Consider the following 21,426-nt stretch of genomic DNA (forward strand, 5'->3'; position numbering starts at 1 on the left):
AAGTCACCCTCATTTGCTGAAGGGAAGCTGGGGAGTCAGGTGTGCTAGGCTGTTCTCTAGCACATCTCAATAGGACCTATGAAAAGGGGGTTGTGGCCAGGTTCGGACTGGGGAACCCTACGTTAGACAAAGTGAAAGCGGTTTCTTAAGTGCAGGATTTCCCATCATCTGCCAGGGAGAAATGGCGGGCAGCCTTCCCCACGTATCTGAGCAGGAACCCTCTCCTGCAGAGCAGCTTGCAGGGCTGGCTCCACACCACCATACAATTCCCTGGACTGACTTGCCCTTGCTCTGCTCAGCGCAGCACTGGTTGGCAAAGCTACAGCCTCTAAGCCCCGCCCCAGGCCTGGACCCCAGCCTCCCAGTTAGGAGAAAACACTCCTAGAGCCAGGGGGAAGTGTGCTGCAGCTGGGAGAGGCAGGGGGCCCAGTGCAGGGTCCCTCGGCTTCTCCAGAAACTAGCTGCTTCCTGGGAGCAGCCTCTGGGGAAAGGCGAAGCTGAGGCATGGGGCCTCAGGACAGTGCTGCACCCTAGTTGTGTTTTACGGGCTCAGCACAGAAAGCGGAAGTTGTGAGGCGCCAGGGGCCTCCCCTTCAGGGTCTACAGCAGCTGGGGCTCCTGGCAGGCCTTGAGCGGCCACTCACTTCCAGCTGGGATGGCTTTGGGCCCGCCACAGCCCTGAGCCCTCTCTAGTGACTCAGCACCAGCCACAGGCCCCCAAGCAGGGCCTCTTCCTGTGTAGGGCTCAGGGGTGAGTGGGGAAAGAGCCAGGGCCTGACATCCAAAGACAGAGGCAGAGAGAGGTCTGCACAGCAGCCCCGGGGACCTCCCACTCCTGGACCCTTCCTGTCTCCCTCCACCTCAGAAGGGCCACAAGAGCAGCTGGTCCAGGAAAAAGGACGTTTTATTTCCATAAATACTCCTGCTCTCACTCACACAATGACCCACTTCTGCCCATGGACAGGTGGACGGACAGAGGTGAGATGCCCACAGGAGGCCCCAGCAGAGGCCAATGAAGGAAGGAGACACTGAGAACTCCAGTGCAGGACCTCCCTTGGTCAGAAGCCCCGGGCCCCCAGTTGGGGCCACTCGTCTCTGGCATGACCCTTGGTCTAGCAGTCACACAGCCCCCACAGCCCCTCAGGAGGCCTACAGCAAAGGGGCCAGGCAGGTGGAGGGAGACCCCCAGGAGGAATAGGGGACGGGTGGGGCTCCCCCAAGTAGGCCCCCTGAGCTGGTGACCACAGGGCAACTCAGAAAGAAAAGCTGAGAGTCAAACCACACACCAGAGAGTGCAAACAGCTGGGGGTGCAGGCATCACCCCCTCAGTCACCCGGTTCCTATGAAGGAGGCCTGAGCCAGTCCCCGGCTCCAGCATGGCCCCCAAGTTATGGCTGGGCCTTCCCATAAGGCATAAGAGACAGGCGGGGATGACCCCACCCCAGGCTGGGGTTGGGGCTAGGTCTGAGGTCCTGGCCCTTGCCCAACAGCCATGCTTCTCCCAACGACCCCAAGTCCTTCCAGGGCCATGTAGGACTTCCCTACTCCAGGCTCCCACCTGTGGTGAAGGTCCCCAGCAGTGCAAACCCAGGCCCAGCCTTCCACTGGGTTTGGCTCAGCAGGGGAGGGGTGAAAGGAGGGGGCGGCAGGGGTGAGGGGAGAAGCACCAGGCACAGGGGCTATGGCCATGGGGACAAAGGGTGTTTCAGGCCACCATAGTCTCCCACACAGGCTAGCCAGGGGCCAGTCCCATTGCCCCCTCCTCCTCTCCCCTTCCCCTGTCTGTTCTAGAGGCTCCCCCAGGTCTCAGGTGGGGGGAACTGGTCCACATCCCCCATCTCGTTGTAGGTCTGGTCGCCCATGGTGAAGAGGAGCTTGTAGCGGAGACGAACCTTCTCCTGGGGCAGAGATGGTGAAGGTAGAAGGGTCAGAGGTGGAGAAGAGGCTGACCCCGCCCCCCACAGCAGTGCCCTGTCACAGCTGGGCCCCTCACCTTCTGGGGGTTGGCGAGGAGCAGGACTTGGGTGATAGCTGAGGGGTGGACGATAGGGTTGAATGCTGGCAGCTCGGTGCCTGACGGTGGCTGCAGCTTCACTTTCATGACCTGTGTACAGGAGGGCAGGATGGGCACAGCTGGTCCTGGCTTCTCGTCCCGATGTCCTGAGGAACCAGGCCTAGCCTGCCCACCGGATTGTCCTCTGGGGGGCCTGGGGCTGTTCTTGGGTTCCCTTCTACCCTGACTCCCCAGAAAGAGAGAAAAACCCTGCTCCCAGCTGGCCCCCCATCCGGCCCTGAGAAAAGGGAGGAACGCCCATGTCACCTTGGGGACAGCTGACTGGAAAACGATGTTGCGGATGGGCTGGGGGGCGGTACTCAGCATAGACACCACCACCACCAGCACGTCTGAGCGCCTGGGAAGTGGGTCTCGGGCGAAGTGGAAGAGGACCCGGAAGCCATGCTGGTCGTACACGGTTACCGGCAAGATGCTGCCTGGCAGGGGAGAAAGGGAGAGGGTGACGGGTGGTGCCAGGCTAAGCACATCTGACCAGCTCCCCCCATCTGGCTCACATCAGGCTCTCGCTGCTCGGCTGCGAAACAACAAATCCAAACTTAGGTCCTTGCCTCGACCTTGGGTGCAGTGTAGTCAGGGGTTCAGATGCACCCAGACGGGACATATCAACTTCGGGAGTGATGGCACAAGCGAGATAGCCAGCCTGGAACTGAGCCCAGTCGGGGCTCCCCCAATGCCATGTGGCTGCTTCCTGGATGCCGGAGTGAAGGACTGTGGGTGAGCTGGGGTCCCGCTCTCACTGTGTGACCCTGGTCCAGTCACTCCACTGGTCTGAGCTCAGGGTCTTCCTTACTGGTAAGATAGGGGTACCATTACCTCTCGGAGGCACTGAGGGTGTGACGCCCTCGGTCACAGTGAGCTCTCCAGATGGACGAGCCCGAGAAGCTTGGCCCGTCTTCATCTGTCTGTGCAGGGTCTGGTGCTGCCAGTGGCCCCTCTATTGCTCCTGGGTGGGGGAAGCCCAGACCTGGACCTGGTTCAGTTCTGTGATCTTGGGGAGACCCCAAACCTCTGCGTCCTGGCCCTGCCTTCCTGGGGAGGGATGGGCCAGGGACCATCATAGGAAGTCCTCTTGCCTGTGTAACCCTTGAGTTTATACAGGGGTTTCGAGACCGCAGATGAGGAAACTGAGAGCTGGAAAGGGGAAAGGTCGTGACCAGAGCTAGCTGCTGAGCCAGGCAGTGGCAGGACTGGAAGAGCCCCGTTTTCCCACCTGCTCCCCCAGGAAGAGCTCCCAGCGGGGTGAAGAGGTGGGTGGTGCTGGACAGCGAGCTGAGCGACCTAGCCGTCCCCGCCCGTGCCCTCACCCCACTCACTGGGTTTGATGGACTCCAGGGGCACAGTAATGTTGGCCAGCGAGAGCTCTGTCTGCGTGGGCTGCTGCGGAGGCCCCGGGGGCTCAGGGGACACAGTGTGGAGGAGGCCACCGGCACTGGAGCTGGGCGAGCTGCCGCTGCTTTTATTCTGCAGGTCCCGGAGTGTGAGCCGGGGGGCTGGCTGCTGCTTCTCCCTTATTGGGGGATAGTGCATTGAGAGGTGGCCAAGGGATCACGGGCACAGGAAAGGCTGGGCTCCTGACCGTCTCTGACACCTTCCTGCCTCTTGACCTTGGTTTCTTCATCTTGTAAACAGGCCGCTCTTGCGCTCCACCCCATCTCCCACCCCCAAGCCCACTCGGGCTCAGTGTCTTCCTCACGGCTGGCCTTCCGGACTTTCCATCTTTCCCAGGCGCTGGGATGCCTCGGGGAGGGCGTCTGAGTGAGGCACAGACCCCCTTTCTCTCCTAAACTCCACGCTCTGTCGGACAGGCCCTGCACCTCCCTTGGTCACTGTCCTTTGAGCCCAGGGCAGCGCTTAGCGCAGTGATGGTCCGCAGCCATTGCTCAGAGAAACCAAAGATCACTGGGCCACTGCCTGACGGACTGGGGCAGGCGCTGGGCCGTGGAAAGCCCAGGAGCCGCTGCTAGGTGTGGGGACAGGGAGAGCTCCCTCATGCCAGCCAGGGTGCGCCCTCACCACCGCATTTGTTGGGACTCCGGAGGCAGTGACTGCTGCAGGAGGGTCTTTCCCAGCAGGTCCAGGTCATCCAGACCACTGCTCCCCGGCAGGGACGTCTGTGTTGGGGGCCGACTATCCGAGCTGGGGGCTGGAGGAGAGGCTGGGGCTTCTGTGCCATCAGATGACTGTTGGGCAGACAAAGGATGCAGGTAGGTGGGGTGGTGCTGAAAAGATGTCCTTTGTCTTGAGCTCAAAAGGTACTGAAAAGGAGGCCCCTTCCCCTCCCTGCAGGTGACATCTGAGGGAAGAAGCAGCAGGGATGGGGACCACGTTCCTGCTGGGCCCAACCCCTCTCACAACAGGGCCTCCAGTGGGTGGGGCCTGGTCTGGGGTCCTAGTCTAGAAACCATCGCATTCCAGGGACCTCAAAAGTCCCCCTTAAGAGAAAAGGAACAAGGAACCCCCATTTCAACCCAAGGGAGGCCCAAGGCTGGGACTGGCTGGGAGAGTGGCGGGGAGGTAAGGAAGGAAGGACTATCTGTCTCCCTCCATGCAATGGGTACCTCAGCCCCTTGGGCCAGCCCCCGCCCCATGGCCTTGCCCATCTCTCCTCTCATTGGCTCCTCAGGATGCCTGTCCCAGTTGCCCTGCCTCCAGGACAGGTTAGGCTAGTTCCTGGCCCCTCCTACCTGGAAGCTGTTCCATCCAGCACCATCCAAGCTTGGCCCTGAAGGGGGTGTGGGGTCACTTAGGCCTGCAGGAAAACAAGGCAGAGGTAAAGGAGCTGGATCCCTGAGCAGAGGCAATAGAGCTGGGGGGACTGTGTGCGCTGGGTTGGGGTTCCCAGGCTCCTACCCTCCCCCCACCTCCCCTACTCAGAGAGGCTCAACTCAAAGGGGAAAAAAACCCCACTTCAGCTCTTTCAGTGAGCTGAGCAGAAGTGAGAAGAGCAGAAGCTCTTTCAGTGGCAGAGCAGAAGTAGAAAGCAAAGATTCTGACAGCCCATTCCCCAGGCCCACACATGCTTCCTCTCTTGCTGCTCAGAAGTCAACTCAGCTATAGACAGGACTTTCAACTTCGTTCGTCAGCTGGCAGCTGCTGGGGATGGGGTGGGTTGGGGTGTGTGTGTGTGACCGACTGGAGGGACGCCCTCTGAGCACTGTGGTGCAGTGAACGGGGCCCGGGGCCCAGGCCTGCCCCAGAAGCAGAGCAGTCACGGGCGAGGGGCTGGCTGGGCCGCAGTGGCCCCACGTGCACAATGCAGGGTTGGACTCTGAAGGCCCCATCTGCCCTGGCACGTGCCAACAAGGCTGGCTGACTGGTGCCAGGGAGAGCTACAGGCCTTTTACACCAGGAAGGTCCTGCTCATCAGCCTGCTGGTCGGTAGAAGGCGGCAGATCACCAACCAGTCTGACCGCTGCCTGCCCTGAAACACACACCTAGCCAAGTTCAGCCCAGATTTTACCGAGATAAGACAACTTACCCTGTTTCTACCAAACCCTGAATAAGTGATGTCCAGCCTGGAGTGCTACCTGACAGGCAAAGTAAGGCAGAGGTGGCTGTGATTATCGGCTCTTCTCCTCTGGACACAGTTCTGAGACCAGGGACAGCAGGGTGGTAACTCCTACCATTTCTTACATCCCTTGATGTGTCAGACACTTCAGACGTGGGTCCCACTTAATCCTCAAACAACCTTAGAAAGTAGACGTGGAGCTCTCACCCCTCTTTTAGGGATGAAGACACAGGTGCTCAGAGGGCTTAAGTACCTGCCCAAGGTCACGCAGCTGCGAAGTGGCAGAGTCCGGACTTGGACAACACACGGCCTAATAGCTGGAGTTTGAATACAGCCCTGCCACTTAGCTACGTCACCCTGGGCTGGTGACAACCTCCCTGTGCCTCAGCTGGAAAACGGAGACAACAGCAGCATGTACATCAGAGGACTGCTGTGGGTATGAATTAGACAAATCAGATGAAGTGCTTCAACACCACCAGAACACCCTGACAGACAGGAAGTCCTCACTGCCTATCCTGCCCCACACCCCTCACCTTTCCTGCCACAGAGAACCGGTTAGGACAAGCCCCCCCCACAACCCCAACAAGTCCCCTTTGTGGTCCCAAGGCTTCCTCCACTCCCCAGAGCAGGGTAGGTGCTGCCCTGGCACTTCTGGTTCCTGTTTCCACATTTTCATTGCCTTTGAGAAGAAACCAGAGGTAGCTGGAGGCTCAGGGCTTTGCTGAAGCAACTCGGGGACAGGAAATGCAAAGCACACCTCGAGGAGGTGGCTGTGCCAGTCACTTGCTGCGAGGCGTGGCCACACACCCCAGCTGCCCAGTCAAGTAGCTGCCGCCTGCCTGCTCCTGGCTCTGTGGGGGAAGATGAGCCTGCGTGCGCTTTCCTGTCACTGCTCTCCTTTACCTCTCTGTAAAACAGGGTCAGGGGCCCTGAATGGGCCCGGGCCCTAAATGAGGGGGCAGGTGGGTGGGACTTGTAAGTGGCCCATGGACACCCTGTGGACAGACCCTCCTAGGGAGGATGCCCGCTGACGGGCCCGCTGAGGGGAACTCGACCTGCTCCACTGTTCCCCTCTTCCCACGTCTCTCATTTCCCTTTCCTGGCTGGGGAGCTGAGTCAGAGCAGCAGAGAGACTCAGAGGGAGGCTTCAGAATCAGAGTGCCTTGTCCAAACCCTGGCGCCCTCTTTGGGCAAGTCACCCAGCCTTTCTGAGCCTTGCTCTCGCATCTGTAAAACGGGGATGTTGACAGCACCCATCTCATGTGGTGGGGGAGGGAGGGTGGTGGGCTAAGACAGAACCGCACAGCAGCAGCAGTGGTTAGGGCAGGACCCTTAAATGCAGGGCTGGCCCACCTGGGACCCCGGAACACCTTCTTGGAGTCCCTCAGGTTTGGTTTTTACCTCAGAACTGCCTCAGAAGAACAGTCTGACTCTTGGTTTCCCCACATATTTCTCTGTCAGAGCCTAACCATCTATTTTTATAACTTCAGGGCCATTATGGGGAGGTTGCTATTAGCGCCTTCCTGCTTCTAAGCGTTTAAAGTTGGAAACCCCAAAACTGTGTGGCTGGCTGGCGCCCTCTGCTTCTTCCTCAGGGGTGAGCCTGGTTCCCTGTCAGGCTCTGGAGCCCTGACCCCGCCCTGTAGTGACACAGGCCTGGCCCAGGACCAGCTTGGGTCACAGAGTGCCTCACGCTCTGGTATCAGCTTCCCTGGAGCTCCTGGGTAAGCTGCATGCAGAGCAGAGTTCTCCCCCTCTTCCTCTCAGTGGGTGTGGAAACTGCTGAACTTTGGCCTGGGCAGCATCTGGGTCTAGGCTCTAACCTGCTGCAGGGAAACCCCGTTTTCCCCTGGAGCCTGGGTGTTGCTGGCTGATCAGGTTTAGGGCCTGGCCAACCTCATGCTTTGACAGTGTGATCCTGCACAAGCTCCTTGATTCCGAGCCTCAGTTTCCTCAGCGGGGAACGGGCCTTAAGCGCACCCCGTGTGCTGCACAGTCCTGTGGGAGGAGTGACACGCCGACCTGACCATGCTCTGTAAGCTGCATGTGTGGCCGCGCCGCCCCCCTCTGGGCCTGGCCCCTTCCTCACCCAGAGACATGAGCTCATCATCAAGCAGGGAGATGGAGGTGCTGGGTTGCTCAGGGCTGGCCTGGTTACCAGGGCAGGTGGGCATGGCTGGGTAGGTGGTGCCCGCAGGAGGGAGATCCAGGCCTGAGAGGTCCAACAGGGCCGAGGTGCTCCCTGGGGTGGGAAAGGAGAGTCAGGCAAGTCCTGGGGGAGGACACTCAGGCTCTCAGAGTCCATGGGGAGGTTGAGGGGCAGCAAACTGTCCCCCGTACTTCACAACCCTCCTGCTCCCCTCTCCTTGGCCACACGGCTCTTGCCCCCAAAGCTGCCCACCAGGTCTTCTTTAGCACATGGTGTTCCTTCTGTTTGGAATCGATTTCCTTCTTCTCTCTACTTGGCGAATTGCCTCCCATCCTTCAAGGCTCCGCTTAAACTCTGCTGCTTCTGTGCAGTTCCCCATCCCCACTTCCCCCCAAGAGGGCCGATTCTAACCTCTCTGCAGTCCCCAGAGCTGTCATTTTACCCTTATTGAAGCTGAGTCTGAGTGTTTATGTGTCAAACCCTCCCTCCTGCTTTCTGATAATTAAACTAATTTAAGCCTTGGGGGTGTCAATTAGCCCCGCACAACAGGTGCCTGATTTGTCAAGTGAAAGGTCTTCTTTCTTCTGTTTGTCCTTGCCAAACTCTCCGCTCCCTCCCGCTCCGTCCCACAGCCAGACGTCCTCCCCGCCCCACAGCTGCAGGCTTGGCAGACTTCGCCCCCAGCTCTCTCCCTGGGGGCCTTCCCCATCTGAAGGGGCCAGGGTTCCCCTGGCAGTCACGGCTACCAGCTCTGGGACCAGCACCTCACCCTGGTTCTCCGTGTCCCTCCAGCCTGAGGTCCCCCCGCCCCAGCTCTCGTGCCACCTCCTCACCGGGGATGCAGCCGGCAGCCGCGTCACCATCCACCTCCTCTCCTCGTACCAGCTGCTTGTACAGCTTGATCACCTGAGTGAGGCTGTCGTTGGCCTGCAGGATCTCCGCTGGAACGGGCAGGAGGGGAGAGGCCAACGGGAAGGGGTGTTGAGGGCCTCGGGGGCACATGAGCACCCCAAATGCATCTCACCTACTCAGACGGAAGCCCTCTGTTCTCACCTTGTCCACTGTCTCCTCCGAACTTCCCCGGGCCTGCCCCGGGCGTGCTTCGGCTGCCAGCCTCCACACAGGCTCTGCTTTCTGGATACCCCCAGATCTCTGCATGGCCAGATCCCTTCCTGCCTTCACCCAAAAGTCACTTGAGAGAGGCCGTCCCTAACCTAACCCCCGTACTATGCGATTGCTTGTTTTTCTCCCCGTCACTTAGCACCACCTGACAAACGGCCACTGCTCACTCCTGGGTTTATTGTCTGTCTCCTCTCATTAGGCTACAAGCTCCAGGAGGTTAGGGCTTTTGTCAATTTTGATGATTTTCATATGCCTGAGGGCCTAGAACAGTGCCTGCCATGTACTTGGCCCTTGTCAATATCACCTCTTTGGGGGCCTGGGCAGCGAACCTCTTGGGCAGGGAGTGGGAGGCGCTCAGTGAGCTCCTGCTGAATGAGGGGCTAAGATGGTACCCAGACCGCTGCCCTCGAGACCCTGCTAATGTGTATAGAGGACAGGACGAGAACCTGCTCTACGGCCCTAGCAGAAGCCACAGGGCCCAGCTCTGGAATTGCTCAGGCCTGTGGGATCCACTCTGTTTGTAGCCCTTACCAGGGAGGCAGCATCTGCAGGGAGAGAGCCCTGCTCTACCCTGGTGTTGCCACTGTTTTGCTCTGTGATCTGGGCAATCACTCCCCTCCCTTAGCCCAGCTGTAAAATGGGAACAATTTCCCCTCCTATGTAGCTTGTAAGGCAGTAAACGAGGTATATGCGAAGAGGCTTGGCCCAGAGGGTCTCTCAGCCAGGACAGCTCCCATTCTCCACTTTCAACTTGGAGAAAGCCAAGGTCAGTGCTAGAGAATGGGGCCCCCTGGTGGTAGCTCCTTCCAACTACACACACTCAGAAGGGTGGAAAGGGCAGAGGGGAGGAGGTGCAGGGCCCATGGGGCCAGCTCTACCAGGGGCTCACCTAAGGCCTCGTCATTGTCCTCTGTGTCACTGGCCAGTCGGAAGAGTGTGGGCCGCATTCGCTCACAGCGCTGGTACAGTTCCTGGGGGCAGTAGGGTAGGCGGGTCAGAGCTGGCAGGGGTCCGGGAGTGGACCAGGACAGGGCGGAGAAAGGCGCACCTTCATGAGGTCCTCGCTGCTGTGGGCCGCAGCGCCGCCCTGGCTGTGGCTCATCACCATCTCTGTCAGCAGCTTCACATTGTTGTTCACCTCCTCGATGGCACTCACCCTCTTCGAGATTTTCTCCATCCGCTTCTGGTCCTGGGGAGGCATCGGCAAATGGCTCCCGAGAGGCCCGGTCAGGCCCAGCCCTGAGCCAGGCCCACACCACTCTGGACAATGTCTGTGGCTGAGTGTGAGGTCAGATGCTGCTAAGTGCCCAACTTATGCCCAGGGTAGGGCACTCTGGTCCAAGAAGCCCTCAGCCAACCCCGTTTGCTTCTTTTCCTCCAATCAACACCCCCTGGGCCCAGGCTTCTACACGGGCCCATCAGGACTTCCTGGGCCTTCAGCCAGAATCTCCAGGGATGGCTCAGAAACCTGGGTTTCTCACACACTCGCCAGTGATTCTGCAGGACCAGGGTCCAGGCCTAGACTTGTGGTTCTACACGACTCGCCTTTCTCGTGTTTGTCCCCTGAAAGGGGATCTTAGTGGTCACCAGTCGCAACCTAGAAACTAGTGCAGTGAGCTCCTCAGTGTCTGCCGGTGCCTGGCGAATAGTGGGGAGCTTATGGCCTTGAAAGGCAGCTGCAGGAGGTGCCACCTCTGCTACCGTGGCCACTCTACGCAGGTTCCTCCCTTGAGGGATGACAGGTGGACTTGTGCTGTGCAGTCCGATATACCACCCTCCTTGCGAGGGGGCACCCTTGACTTTCTCTTGGCTCTCAGAGCATGCAGACCACCTTTAAGAGACAACCCAGAACTTCTGCCCTCTGGGTCTCTAGGCTGCAAATTTTTTTGATGACTCACCTTTGTCAGTAAAAAAATGTTTCAGCATGCACCCATGACCTATATATACACCGGTCCCTGACTTATGATGGTTCAACTTATGATTTTTTGACTTTACGGTGGTGCAGAAGTGATATGCATAATGAATTACAAGAGGTAGTCAACATTTTTTAATAAAGTAGGCTTTGTGTTGGATGATTTTGCCCAACTGCATGCTAATGTAAGTGTTCGGAGCATTTTTAAGCTAGGCTTGGTAAGTTATAATGTTCAGTAGGTTCGGTGTATTAAATGCATTTTGATTTAAAATATTTTCAACTTATGATGGGTTTATTGGGATGTAATCTCATCGTAAGTCAAGGAGCATCTGTATTTATTTATAAATCAAATATATATTATTCTCTCTCCACACACACACACTTCGAATACAGTAAAGCCTAACATATCCCTAACTTTCATGGAAGAGGTAGTGAGCCTCTCAGAGCCCATGCGGGGCAGATGAGCTCCGCTGTGGGCAATTCTCCCCTCTACACGGTGGTCCAGGCTCAGCCCACTGGGGTTGCCCACAGTTAAGTCAGCTCTTTCGCTGCGGTGACAGCCCTTCAGCTGGGTCACTGCGGGGTTCCTCGTACGCACACACACAACCCCATCCCGCCTCCTCCCTGCGCTCTGGGCTCAGCCATCACCTCTTGCACCATCTCCTTGATGAGTTTGTTGGCCGCTCGGAGGTCCTCGGGGTGGGAGCTCTTCAGCAGGCGGGCCAGCATCTACGGAGACAGAGGAGCATGACCGTGCTGGCAGGACCTGGGCCTGGAGGCATGTCTGGCTCCCACTTCCTGGCTGCGGGATGTAACTTTCCTAACTAATCCATAGAATGGTGAGAATGTACTGACACCTAATGGGGTAGCCACAGGACAACTGAGACACTCTACGTAAGTGCTCCCCACAGCGACCGGCAGAAATAAGTTCTCAACAAATAGTGCAAAACATTGTATTACTAGCATTAGAGAACCTTTCTGGAAGGATAGACAAAAAACTTAACAGTGCTTACCCTTTGGGACTCAACTGGGTAGAGAAGCTTTTATTACTTTTTATCTTACCTTCATCTGTGCTGTTTCATTTCTTGTTCATATGAGCACATGCTTCTTTAACAAAAAGCTCATGAAATTATTGTTGAAAGGGTCAAAGACGCAAAGATACGCACATTCCTGGTCAACCTATAAAATGCCCTCAAACCAACGCCAGGGGCACCAGGCACTCGTGTTTATTAAACACAGGGGCACTGTATGGGGAGCATGCAGTAAGAGCTCAACAAATGGTGCCTGTCACCCAGTACAGTGGCTGTGACAATCCTGAGCTTCTATACAAGGGCCCAGGCTTCTACACGGGCCCATCAGGATTTCCTGGGCCTTCAGCCAGAATCTCCAGGGATGGCTCAGGAACCTGGGTTTCTCACACACTCACCAGTGATTCCAAGGACAGGAAGGCCAGGGGCTGGCATTCACTGACCCCTAAGCGGGCCCTGGAGCCCTCATCTACCTTTCCTTGGAGCCTCACCTTGGATTTCTCCTCGTCTTCAAAGATCACATTCTTGGGCCGTGGAGGAGGAAGGGGAAAGATGGCGTCATCTGGAAGTTTGGGGTCCGACTTCACAATCCCTAGAGTAGATGGGTGGTGGGAAGGCTGTGAACAGGGCCCGGGCCCAGGGGGTGAGATGGGGACAAGGCCAGGTAAGTGGAGAATGGAAGCTGGAAGGCAGTCTTTCTCCAGCGTGCTGGCTTTGGACGTTGGTGGGCCAGGGCCTGCTCCTGACGTATCATGTCAAATTGCATGGGAGAGAGTGTAGGCACCCATATTTTGAGGACACTCCACAGGGGCCACTTTGAGGGGAAGCGTGACCCAAACCTATCTTCTCTCCACCCAAGCTGGCCTCAGACAGGGACACAAAAAGGCCTCACTGTTCTTAAGAAGTGAAAGGGCAGAGCCATGCCCTTGCTGCCAGAGCCCCGGAACTCAGCTCAGGGAGGAGGGAGGAGGCGCCGGCCGACCCCGAGCTCTGGGGCCTCACCTTGCTTCTTCAGCATCTGGTAGGCCTCTGCGATCTTCACTTCCTCAGGCAGGCTGACCGTCCAGCTGTACAGGAGCTCCAAGACCTTGTTCTTCACCTTCTCTGATGTCCGAGAGCCCAGGTACTTCAAAGAACGAGGGGAGGAGAGACCTTTGACATTGCCTGGCCCCACTCGCTGCAGCCCCAACTTGGCTGTCTCCCCAGAACTCCCTCAGAACTTGGCCTACAGGGCCCTCACAGCCCACCCTACCAGCCTGGCACAGACAGAGCTCACCTGCTAGCTCTGTCATCACTAGCTGTGCCGGCCCTGTGTGCCTCAGTTTCCCCATTGGTAAGACGGGAACGACAGCAGTGCTACCAGGATGAGGACGTAGAGCAGGCACAGCTAAGGCACAGCCCTGGACCCACTCATGACCAGCTCACATTAAGGCTTAACTCTGTGACCTCAGGAAGGAGGAGCCACCAGGCTCCGGGCTGACCAGGGAAGGGGCAGCTGTGGAACTTCTCAGCCTTGGGCCCTACCCAGTCCCCAGCAGCAAACGAGGCTGAGAAAATTGGCTCTCACACCAGTCACCTTCTGGGAGGAGAATGGGGGGCATGCTGGGTCATTCAGCTGCTCTGGTCAGTGGGTCTGAGGAAGGATGAAGGGGGTAGGGCTTCAACCAAGGGGCACCGAACATGCCCATGCCCTATGGGAGGGCTCCTCGGGCAAAACCAGGGGGGTGGCCCATCTGCAACCAGCAGGCTCCATCACTCAGGTTTGAGGCCTCAGCATCCAAGGTCACAAGGGGGCCACTCTCGTGAGGTGGGGACAGGGAGACCTTCCACTACAGACCCAGAGACCCAGGTGGGGCATGCAGGGGGAGATCTCAGAGCCAGAACAGTGCTTGCTGGGCACTTCCCAAGTTCTGAGCAACTCCAGAGTGCGCTGCCACCACTCAGCGGAAGCACTCTTCCTAGAAACCAGCTGTCCTGGACTCAACTGTGTGAAGGGACCTGGAGAAAAGGTCTGCGTTTGTGCCAGGTCAGAGTTCTAATGGGGGCTGAGGCAGCAGTAGAAGCAGGAAGGCCAGTGGGAAGCCCCAGAATGAGGCAGTCCATCACCCGTCTGATAGTGCGGGTCTGAGCTCGGGCCTGGTAGAACCCACCTTGGGAGAGACGACCTTGATGAGCTCGTTGAGAAAGCGGAACTTGCCCACCTCGTCGTGGAACCTCCTGCCGCAGCTCTTCATGCATGTTTCCAGCACCTGGGGGGAGGTGGGGTACAGGGATCCCCAGGGAGGATCAGAGGAGGCAGCCTCCCTCCCACACCTCAGCCAGGGCCCAGAAGCCCAGAGATGGGCATTTATAAGGGAGAAAGTGACTCATGAAGACAAGAGGATTCTGAGGTTCAGATGCCCCTGAGACTGATCACCACCCCGGAGGGTGCGGCGGGGCAATGCCCCACGTGCAGCACTGCTGTAACGCCTCGGCGGCTTGGCCTCTTCTGAACACCACTTGTAAATTACATTATATTCCTCTGATTGTTTTTTGAAACTTAAATAGGCACCATTTACCGTGGCCTATCTGTGAAATCATAGGACTAGGGTGTATTTGAGAAAACACAAAAACAAAAAACCTAACGTGTTAAGAGAAATACATAACTATTACAAGGAAAATTGGGGGTGGCCAGATGGCTCAGTTGGTTAGAGCGTGAGCTCTCAACAAGATTACTGGTTCGATTCCCACATGGGATGGTGGGCTGCGCCCTCTGCAACTAAGATTGAAGGCGGTGACTAGACTTGGAGCTGAGCTGCGCCCTCCACAACTACACTGAAGGACAATGACTTGGAGCTGATGGGCCCTGGAGAAACACACTGTTCCCCAATATAGCCAATAAAAATTTAAAAAAAAAAAAAAAAGGAAAACTGTTTACCTACCACCACCTACTCAGCTTTGCTATATGGTTGTAGCTATGTGGCCCATGCTTGGGGGACACAGTGCACCCCCTTATTCTGCTCCTGGCACAGCTTCGAAACCTCCTGCCCAAGCCCAGGCATCACCCCTTGTACCCGCCGTGGGAAAGACAGGGCTGCCCTGTGTCTGGAGACCACCGATGGGCTGGGCTGGCTCTGCAATGCACCTGGGAGCTTTGTAAACATGCAGATTCCTGGAGGTACTGCAGGAATTCTGATTCAGGAGGTGTGGGGTAGGGCTCTGATTCATTATGTTTAACCAGCCTCCTGGACATTTGATGCACCACTGAGGTGGGGAATCCCTGGGCCAGATGGCCCTGGGGGCTTCCCTCCCCAGCTATGCAAAGTCTGGGATGGGAAACCAGCCCACTGGTTGCCGCAGGACCTTCAGGGGCTGGCCCAGTCTCCCATTCTAGGCTACTTGGGCACAACACCCTTGGGCTCTAAAAAGCCCAATGGGACCCCAAAAACCTCAGTCTTGGCCTCCCTGGTGCTATCGTGTGGTTTGGGGATGGCTGGCACCCACTTTCCCCTTCTCACCGTCAGGGCCTGGATCGCCTCCCATTCCTGTGGGGACTGGATCTTGTGGGCCAATAGCCGGGTGGCAAGTGGAGGCCTAGGTGAGAGGAACAGACAGCCAGAATAGCCACAGAGCCCAGGCACTCAAGGGGAGAGCTGCCTCACTATCCTGCTGGGGCTGCAGCCCTCAGTGGCTTCTGCAGGGTAGATGCAAAGGCCCAGCTCTCTCTCTGGATCACAGATGGGGCTGGAGATTGTGGCATGACAGGGCAGGGCCAGGCAGGGAGTGCAGGCCGGAGACCTTCAAAAGGCATGAGCTCAGCCCCTTGGCCAGCTTTACTGAGAACTGACCTGCCGTGTCCTTGGCTTGCCACAGAGGCAAGTACAGACAGATGACCTTCAAGGGACCAGTCTGGGAGCAGAACATGACAATGTACCAGGACAGATGGGCAGACATAGCTCCTGGGAACTCAAGGCGGCACAGGACATTCTAGTGGGGGAAATGAGAGCTGCTTCCTGGTGGAGGTGGTGATATTGTCTAGCCGATCATGAAAGACGTGTCACGAGTGCCAGTAAGAGCTAACATGTACTGAGTGCTTATGACGTGCGAGGTGCCCCACGTGCATTTTCCTGCCACACTCATAAGAGCCCTCCACGGTAGGCAGCACTAATATCCCACTTTATAGTTGAAGGAATGGAGGCTTAGAGGGATTCAATTACCTGCCCAAGGTGACTCAGCTAACAGAGGGGATGGGAGTTGCACCCAAGCAGCCAGACTCCAGAGCACATACGTCACACTGCCTGCATGGCCTCCCTGAGTGGAATGCTGTACCGGGGGAGGTGCAGTGGAGGTGAAGCACGCTGAGCTGAGTACCCCAAACTTCAACACCATGCAGGGAGCTTGCCAACACGTCTACCCCAAGACCCCTGACAGGCTAGTCCAAGTCTGTGTGGAGCCAAAGACGTGTACTGGGGCAAACCCAGGACGACCATTTTTTCCCTGCGAGAACTTGGGACAACGGCTGAGTCCCCTGAGCCTCAGTTTCTTCACCTGTAAAATGGGTCCATCGAGGCCCACCTCAGAAGGTGGCTCACACAAGCAGCACTCAGCACAGAGTGCCCACCATCATCTACTTGTGAGCACATTAAGAATGGAAACTGGGTCCCAACCCACCCGTGTCTCTGCCTGAGGCCGGGGTCTGGACTGTGTACGGCAGTGGATCTTGTCAAGTATGAGCAAAAGAGGGAGAGGCCACCTACCCCTCGAAGTCCTCGTTGAGCTGCTCACAGAAGCCATTGATGCTGGCCCAGTTCAGCTCCTTGTTCAGGGGGTTCGTGGCTCTGTCTGTAGGAGGAGAGAGGGCCAGTGTGGCCTGGCAAAGGAATCCCTGCCTCTCCCACTCCCTACTCCCAGTAGGACTTGGTCAGTGGGGGGCAGGGCGTATGACTGAGCACACAGAAAGGCCTCCCTGGACTTCCTGTTATGTCAGTATTAAGATCCGAGAGCTGTTGTTTCAGTCAAGTCAGTGGACAGATGAGTTCCTGTCTACTGGCTTCTCCTCACAGTTTCTCCCCAAAAGGCCCCACTTTCACCCACTGTGCTCAGGGGTCATCCCCCTACTCCTTGCTGCTCCACCCTTATCGCTGTATACTGGCCATGTCCCACCACACCTCCTCTGATCCTGCTCCTGGAAACAGTGTCCCCATAATTCTCCTAGAATTTATGCTCAGAAGAAATCCAGAGGTAGGGGAAAAAAAGCCATAGCTCCTCCCTCAAGGAGCTGCCTAGCTGGGAAGTGGGCCACGGGAAGCTAGGTTCTCAATACAATGAGACAGAGGCAGGCGAAGGAGCCATGGGGACTGGAGGAGGGGACTCAGTTGAGCCTGGTGTCAGAGGAGGCTGCCTGGAAGAGGCAATATGAGCAGGGGCTGGAGGAAGTTAAGCAGATTGGGTCTGCGTGCCTTTGAACAGCTCAAGGGCTGTATGAGAAGAGATGGGCATAAGTGAGCACAGGTCAAAGCATGAAGGGCCTTGGTGAGAAGTGCAGCTCAGGTGTCGCCTCCTCCAGGAAGTCTTCCTAACCCCCACTCCTGCCCAGGTTGGCACTGCTGGGTCAGCTTTCTCTTCTGTATCCCTCAGACCTGACCTTCATCATGGGCCCAAGCCTGCTATTGCGCTGCATCCCAGCCACTTGTGTGCATGCCCGTCTCCCCCGACAAATGAACGAATGAGGGCTCAGCGGTGTCAGGCAGGGATGGCAAGGAGGAGGAGTAAATTAGGCCAGTCACTTCCCTCACCTAAAACATTGGTTCAACAACAATTAAGTAGATCACAGAACTTTCCCGAACCTTTGTCCCCATCTGTAAAGTTGGAGTAAAATATGGACTGATTTGAGATGATGAAATACTTCACGCAGGGTAAGGCTGTGGGGGCAGCCAGGCCTGGATCTTCACCATCTCCCCAGAGCCTGTCTCCAAGCTTTACCTTGTCCCAGCCAGTTTTGCCCAAGCCTGAGCACTGAGCCGGGGGTGGGGAGGGAACACAGCCCAGGAGGTGGGACAGAGAAGGATCTGTGGACAGGAGGAAGCTGGAGACCCAGCATGTGATGGCTGCCCATTATACTGTGGCGGGAGGCTCGGAGCCCTTGGAGCCCAGTGCCTGGCAGCCATTCATTTGATTCACATTTACTTGATAAATATTCTGAGTGCTAGGGCCATAGCAGTGAACAAAAAAAATCCCTGCCCTACTAAAGCTCACAGCCCAGCAAGAGAAACACTGACCACCCAGACAAGCAAACACACACAAAATACTGTATACTGGTGTGAAGTGCTACAAAGAAAAAAAGAGTAGGGAGAAGATATAGAAAGAGTGTGTGTGCGTCTGGTACAGCTGAGCTGAGATCTGAATGAAGCGTTCTCTCTCTGGGTACAAATCTCTGTTCCAGGAGCCTTGAGGAGCCCGCCAGACCTTCAGAGAAATGAAGCCCTGCTGACCACCCAGGGATAACAGGAAGAGGCACCCCACCCCCACGATTAAGCGTGGCTGTCTACTCTGCCTCCTAGCCCTCCAGCATGGCAAAAAGCTGGGGAACACCAGGCTGAAGTTAGAAAGGGAGAATGGGGCTGGACATTAGCCTCTCAATGATACTCGGCTGGGGGACTCGGAAACAGGAAGTCCCTTCAAGTGTCAGAGACACGTGAGTCTGAGTGGGGACAGAGAGGTTCTAGAGACAGCTCCTGAGTCAGAAGCCAGTGAGGAAACAGTGGAGCCATGAGACATCAGCTTTTTCCTCCTGTGTGTGTCTTGGAGGGCCTCTGGGTCCAAGGAGATCTGACCAACTTCTCTGGCCCTGGCCCCACCCCCAGGTCTCTTACCTCTGTGGGGCGTGGTGGGGGTGGGGGGCCCTTTCCCTGTTAGGCAGCAGGGCAGAAAACCTCCAGGGAGAGACGGAGGTGTTTCACAACAGGGCATGACTCCAGCGGCACTCCACAGTGACGGTAATGACGACGATGTCATCATTTACCCATCAGAAGCTACTCTAGCTCTAACCACCTCAAGGGAGGCGCTTGCAATTTCCTTATGGCACAAAGAGAAAACACTGTCAGTCCCAATCTATTAGGGTCCAGCCCACTGCCAAGCCCGGGTGTACTGATTCCTCTCTGTCTCTCACACTAGACTTAGCCTGTCAGAAAATCCCCACTGTTGCTAAACCTGACACCGGTTGGTGTCACCCAGAGCTCAAGACCTTCAGCCTCTCAAATGTGTCAGCCAGGGCCCTGCCCATCCTCCCAAGTTGCTGCTGAGACCTGGCCCCGCGTGGTGTTCCGGAACAGACTCGATGGCAGCTGGGTGGCTCCTTTCCACCCACCCCTTCCCTCTCCTCTGGCCAGACTGACTCTGAAACATCCCTGGAGACGGTGTGTTTCTGACGCCAACCACAGGGTTCAACTCGACTCAAGACTGGCTTAAAAGGGGGCTGGCCATGACCCCAAATCACCCTGGGGAGCTCAGGGGTGTTCCCTGGGCCAAGGGGCTGAGCTGGGGGCAGACGCACAGGCCTCCCTGAGATCCTGGCACAGACATGGGTCCAACACTAGCCGAGGGAGAAGCAAGCCGCAGCTTTCTGGGGCACAGTCCAGGAGCGGGGATGTCAGCAATGTACAGTAGAAACGTGAGGACTGGGAAGCCTGAGGAGCAGGAAGCCGCCTCTGAGGACTCGGACGAGGGGGTGCAGGGACCTTCGGAGGAAGTTCAGCAAGGGCTGGGAGAGGAGTCTTGGTTGGGGGTGCAGAGGCTGAGGGTAGTGACAGAGGACTGGAAAGCACTTCTGGAGCCTGAGACGGGCCCGTCCAAGCCTGCGGAGGTTGGGGTCTCTAACTGTGTGGCCAAGGCTTGGGGGATCACATGGGCCGGGGGTCCTCCCTTCCTGGGCAGGAACACGAGCAGAGACCTGCGAGCAGCTGCAGGCTCAAGGAGGGAACAGAAGGTCATCACCACACGCAGAGCTAGAGTGGAGAATCCGGAGCCCGGGGGGAGCAGGGTCCCTCCTTCCGTCTGAGGTGCAGCCCTGCACTTGCTTGCTCCCTCCCGGAGCCCAAGTGAATGATTTGGGGGTCCGCTGCTGGGTGGAGAAATCTGGGCCTGAAGGGCTTTGGAGGCTCAGCTCTCCCTCCGGGGGCTACGGGCGCAGAGTCCAGGGCAGCTCACTCCCCGCTGGTGGTCGCCGCCCAGGGAGGGGATGGCTGGGCTGCGCAGCTGGAGGGGTCTCCCTTCACGCCAGGGTCGGAGACCGCGGCTTGGGGCACCGCCCCTCCCAAGCCGGGGGCGGGGCGTGAGGAGGGGGCGCCCCGTACTCCGCCCCCGCCGGGAAGGGGCCCGCCTCGTGCCCCCGGTTCCGGTTCCGGTCCGGCCCGCGCCCCTCCCGGACACTCACTGATTCGCGCCTCCAGAGTCTCCGGCTCCATCTCGTGCTCCATCAGCCACGGGCCCCCAGCCTCGGCACCGCCCCCCGCTCCCCGCCGCTCTCGCGGGACCTCTTCAGCACCGCCCTCTGCCGATTAAAGGGGCAACGTCCGCCCCGACGCGCGGGAGCGGCGCACACAAGCGCTGGGCACCATAGAGATGCGAACGAGCTCACCTAGAGTGTCACCAGCTCGCCCAACCCCTCACCCAAGCGACGTCTACGTCGCGGGCGGGACCTGCCGCCTGCCTTTTCGTTCACGGCGCTCAAGCGAGAGAGGCAGCGGAGGAACTAGGGGTTGAAGACGGCACCATGGAAACCCCGCGGGACGCTCTAACTCGTTCTGCGTCACAGAGACGCCTGTGACCGCTTCCGGAAGAACGTTCCGCGGCCATATTTCTGAGGGGCTCTGAGGTCACTTCCGGAGCCCTGAGGATGTACTTCCTCTTAGACGCCAAAGTGGGCGGGTCTCTTAAAAGGGCAATGTTAGCCGCCTTGCAATAGACCAGTCCAAGTTTGTTGGTTGGTTACTGAGGTCCATGCATTGTTTTTAGCATTTTTGGACGTTAATACATTTACTTCTCACAACAAACCCATGAGTTAGATAATTAGTTTGCCTGAGGTCACACATGTGGTAGAGCCTGAACCCTGTCTTATCTCCTGCATTCCTTTTGCAATCATTTATTTAATGCACTCCGCATTTGCTTTCCTCTGTGACCCGCGCTGGAAAAGCAAGGCCAGACATTTATTACATAATGTGATGGGGGAAGCCCACGGGTAGTGGCAACACAGGAGGGGCCCCGACCCCAAACTGGGGCTTGGGGGATGGGGTAATCAATAGCTGAAAGGCAGTCGGGTTTCTCCAGGTAAACCTGACGCGCAAAGATATTCCAGGTAGAGGGGACCAAACGTTTCAGGGTTCACAGGGGAGACAAAACAGGATGGGTTCTGGGAATTGAAACGATTTCAATATGGCTCCAAAGGATGTTGGCAGGAATTAGGCTGGGGCAGGATCACACGAGTCCTGTGTTTAGCTTTTATTCTGTAAGCTATGATGGAGGTGTCGTTATGGAGTTTCACCGGTGGTGACGAAGTCAGGCTCTTGTTTTAGAGAGGTCCAGGCGGCAACAGTGGGCAGAGGATACTGGTGGGGACCAGACAGAAATCAGGGAGGGCAGAATGACAAACTTCACAAC

General features: G+C 57.3%; 1 protein-coding gene across 2 annotated transcripts; it reads right to left on the minus strand.

Moving 5' to 3' along the window:
* Positions 1–886: 886 nt before the first annotated feature.
* Positions 887–20,631, minus strand: GGA1 (golgi associated, gamma adaptin ear containing, ARF binding protein 1). Of its 2 annotated transcripts, XM_081061541.1 has the most exons (17): positions 20,204–20,631; positions 16,530–16,614; positions 15,291–15,366; positions 13,944–14,042; positions 12,796–12,919; positions 12,285–12,385; positions 11,414–11,494; positions 9,902–10,042; positions 9,743–9,824; positions 8,565–8,672; positions 7,672–7,824; positions 4,759–4,823; positions 4,088–4,254; positions 3,388–3,581; positions 2,321–2,490; positions 1,994–2,104; positions 887–1,898 (listed from the first exon to the last, which is right to left on the minus strand). In XM_081061541.1, the coding sequence occupies exons 1-17, from the start codon at positions 20,244–20,246 to the stop codon at positions 1,788–1,790; spliced, it is 1,911 nt and encodes a 636-aa protein (XP_080917667.1). In that variant the 5' UTR covers positions 20,247–20,631; the 3' UTR covers positions 887–1,787. The 2 variants fall into 2 exon arrangements, with proteins under 2 accessions (XP_080917667.1, XP_080917668.1); XM_081061542.1 differs by lacking the exon at positions 15,291–15,366.
* Between the last annotated feature and the right edge of the window lie 795 nt (positions 20,632–21,426).

This window comes from Rhinolophus hipposideros (assembly GCF_964194185.1).
Source record: "Rhinolophus hipposideros genome assembly, chromosome: 9".
NCBI lineage: Eukaryota > Metazoa > Chordata > Mammalia > Chiroptera > Rhinolophidae > Rhinolophus > Rhinolophus hipposideros.

Bases quoted from the DNA above. Each gene is read 5' to 3' on its own strand.
- GGA1 (XM_081061541.1), bottom strand. From the start codon at position 20,246: ATGGAGCACGAGATGGAGCCGGAGACTCTGGAGGCGCGAATCA. The intron at 10,043-11,413 runs GTGATGGCTGAG...ATGCCTCCCCAG, and splicing joins TCAAGGAGATGGTGCAAGAG to GACCAGAAGCGGATGGAGAA. The intron at 8,673-9,742 runs GTGAGCCCCTGG...TGCCCGTTCCAG, and splicing joins GGACAATGACGAGGCCTTAG to CGGAGATCCTGCAGGCCAAC.